This window comes from Salmo salar, chromosome ssa18, assembly GCF_905237065.1.
Source record: "Salmo salar chromosome ssa18, Ssal_v3.1, whole genome shotgun sequence".
NCBI classification, from domain to species: domain Eukaryota; kingdom Metazoa; phylum Chordata; class Actinopteri; order Salmoniformes; family Salmonidae; genus Salmo; species Salmo salar.
The window spans coordinates 77,191,327-77,194,963 of record NC_059459.1 but is presented as its reverse complement, the minus strand read 5'-3'; the positions used below and the strand labels follow the sequence as shown (position 1 = coordinate 77,194,963).

Sequence of the window (3,637 nt, the reverse complement as noted above, 5' to 3'; positions counted from 1 at the left end):
TAGACCTAGGCGACCCCTATGTCTCAAACATGTACAACAACAAAAAAGTACATTCTATGTGTGTACGCTAGTGGCCTAATAACAACTTCACAGCTTCACACCTCCACTAAAGGTTTCAGGTTACAAATGAACGAGGGGATATTCACATGAATTACGTCTCAAACGACTCACTATGCCCTATATAATGCACTAGCCTATGGGTCCTGGTCAAAAATAGTGCACTACATATGGCATATGGCAAAGGGTACCGTTTGGAACGTACACACTACAGAACGGATACAATTATTTCTGTAAAGTTGTCGGTTTTCAGACAGACAAGGCGACGATACAACACAGCGGTTGAAGCTTGACACGTCCATCCCCCTGGGCACTCTAATTGGACAATCACAGCTCAATCTCTACCGTGACTGGCTGCGAAAGATGTCAATCAAACTCGCTTTCGAATAGTGTGGACTTGGAAATAACTTCTTCCTACGCGTCAGAGAAGTTTTGGAACACTGGCCAAACTTTTTTTGGAGCCCTCCCCCACCTCTCTCTCTCTCTCTCTCTCTCTCTCTCTCATTCCTCTGTCCGTTCCGGCGGTAGGCTAATGATGGTAGACCCATGATGGAGACTCAGACTTCTAAAACGGCGCCGGTAGAAAAGTGACTCCTCGTGGTAGATCACGGCGAGGATAATAACGGTAAAAGAGATCTAGAATGGAGACGGTTGAGCAGCTCGTTTCGTTTAACCATATCCAAGTCCAGCTGAAGGGAGGCTCGCCTTGGGGGTTCACGCTGAAAGGAGGTCTCGAGCACGGAGAACCGCTCATCATCACTAAAGTGAGTCGTGATTTAGATTTCAGAAAGTCACCAACGCTCTCTGTTGTCTTGGAATAACGTTTATTTTATTTTATTTTACTGTTAAAGGCTGACAGCTTTGCAACATTTTATGTAGGCCTATAGCCAATGCAATGTGCATTTTGTCAGGCTACGTTTATGTGGATTCAGTCTGTTACATAGTTACATAGTAACTACTATCGACATGCCCAGTCTGTGTAGAACTGTATGGCTGGATACTTTGTTGCAAACCCTTTGCCTTTCGTTAGCACGACCCTTGTTGACTATCCAGGAAAACTATATAGTCACCTATGTAGTCGCACCTCATCATTAAATGTATCCACAGATGTTTAGAAACTTTAGAGATAAAATGTCAGGGGACATAAGATAATATGCTGATATGCTCCTACCTGTAAATATTTTTGGATACCCCTTTTTAGATAATATTAAAAACAAACAACAAGTGGCGCAGTGGTCTAAGGCACTGCATCTCAAGACACCCTGGTTCGATTCCAGGCTGTATCACAACCGGCCAGGATTGGGCGGTGCACAATTGGCCCAGAGTCATCCGGGTTTGGCCGGTGTAGGCCGTCATTGTAAATAAGAATTTGTTCTTAACTGACTTGCCTAGTTTAAAAAAAGGTTAAAATAAAAACAGAGAGAGAGAGTGTGTGGGAGTTAATACACATGTTCTACAGCAGAGAGGTTGGTGTTATTTCTACATGACTGCAGTAGCTTTTATGTCTGTGTCCCACATGGCACCTTATCCTCTATTTAGTGCTTTACTTTTGACCAGGATCCATAGGGAATATCTAGGGAATGTGGAGGGAATATCTAGGGAATGTGGAGGGAATATCTAGGGAATGTGGAGGGAATATCTAGGGAATGTGGAGGGAATGTATATATATATATATATATATAATATATAAAGGTGAAATTAAATAAAATAAAGGTGAAAAAAAAAAAAATATATATATTTTATTTTTTTCACCTTTATTTAACCAGGTAGGCTAGTTGAGAACAAGTTGTCATTTACAACTGTGACCTGGCCAAGATAAAGCAAAGCAGTTCCACACATATAACAACACAGAGTTACACATGGAGTAAACAAGCGTACAGTCAATAACACAATAGAAAAAAAAGAAAGTCTATATACAGTGTGTGCAAATGGCGTGAGGAGGTAAGGCAATAAATAGGCCATAGTAGCAAAGTAATTACAATTTAGCAGATTAACACTGGAGTGATAGATGAGCAGATGATGATGTGCAGGTGATGATGTGCAAGTAGAAATACTGGTCTGCAAAAGAGCAGCAAAGTAGATAAAAACAATATGGGGATGAGGTAGGTAGATTGGATGGGCTATTTACAGATGGACTATGTACAGCTGTAGCGATCGGTTAGCTGCTCAGATAGCTGATGTTTAAAGTTAGTGAGGGAAATGTAAGTCTCCAGCTTCAGCGATTTTTGCAATTCGTTCCAGTCATTGGCAGCAGAGAACTGGAAGGAGAGGCGGCCAAAGGAGGAATTGGCTTTGGGGATGACCAGTGTGATATACCTGCTGGAGCGCGTGGTACGGGTGGGTGTTGTTATCGTGACCAGTGAACTGAGATAAGGCGGAGCTTTACCTAGCAAAGACTTATAGATGACCTGGAGCCAGTTGGTTTGGCGGCGAATATGTAGTGAGGGCCAGTCAACGAGAGCATACAGGTCGCAGTGGTGGGTAGTATATGGGTCTTTGGTGACAAAACGGATGGCACTGTGATAGACTACATCCAATTTGCTGAGTAGAGTATTGGAAGCTATTTTGTAAATTACATTGCCGAAGTCAAGGATCGGTAGGATAGTCAGTTTTACGAGGGTATGTTTGGCGGCGTGACTGAAGGAGGCTTTGTTGCAAAATAGAAAGCCGATTATAGATTTGATTTTGGATTGGAGATGTTTGATATGAGTCTGGAAGGAGAGTTTACAGTCTAGCCAGAAACCTAGGTATTTGTAGTTGTCCACGTATTCTAGGTCAGAACCGTCCAGAGTAGTGATGCTATTCGGGTGCGGGCAGCGAACGGTTGAAGAGCATGCATTTGGTTTTAATAGCGTTTAAGAGCAGTTGGAGGCCACGGAAGGAGTGTTGTATGGCATTGAAGCTCGTTTGGAATATGGAGGGGATATGGAGGGAATGTGGAGGGAATATGGAGGGAATGTGGAGGGAATATGGAGGGAATATGGAGGGAATATGGAGGGAATGTGGAGGGAATGTGGAGGGAATATGGAGGGAATATGAAGGGAATATGGAGGGACTATGGAGGGAATATGAAGGGAATATGGAGGGAATATGGAGGGAATATGGAGGGAATGTGGAGGGAAAATGGAGGGAATGTGGAGGGAATGTGGAGGGAATGTGGAGGGAATATGGAGGGAATGTGGAGGGAATGTGGAGGGAATGTGGAGGGAATATGGAGGGAATATGAAGGGAATATGAAGGGAATTTGGGGCACAAGTTGCTGGTCCTTTCTCTACAGCAGCAGGTGTGATAAGAGTTTCTACTGCTAAGATTTGATACAAGATTGTGCAATGTTTCCTACCCTGTCACACTGTGTGTGTGTGTGTGTGGTATCCTATGTTACGTACTGTACATTGTTGCTCTTGTCTGCCATCAATGATGATCAGCATCATCTCTCTCATTGAAACATTTTGGTTTTGTAAATGTCGACCAGGGTCGCTTCTGACATCTAAATTCACTGAAGCACCAAACGGAAAAGCCTGCTTCACTCATCTGGAAACAAGACAGACACCTCTCTCTCTCCCTCTCTCGCTCTCTGTCT

The 3,637-nt window shown here is 43.3% G+C and overlaps 1 protein-coding gene across 1 annotated transcript in view; it reads left to right on the top strand.

Annotated features, from left to right (window-relative positions):
• The first annotated feature begins 503 nt into the window (after positions 1-503).
• Positions 504-3,637, top strand: part of LOC106578042 (protein Shroom4) — a 100,110-nt gene continuing 96,976 nt past the window's right edge. Inside the window, exon 1 of the mRNA XM_045701588.1 lies at positions 504-821. Within this exon, the coding sequence (XP_045557544.1) occupies positions 699-821 (123 nt within the window). The 5' untranslated portion in view covers positions 504-698. The remainder of the gene's footprint in view (positions 822-3,637) is intronic.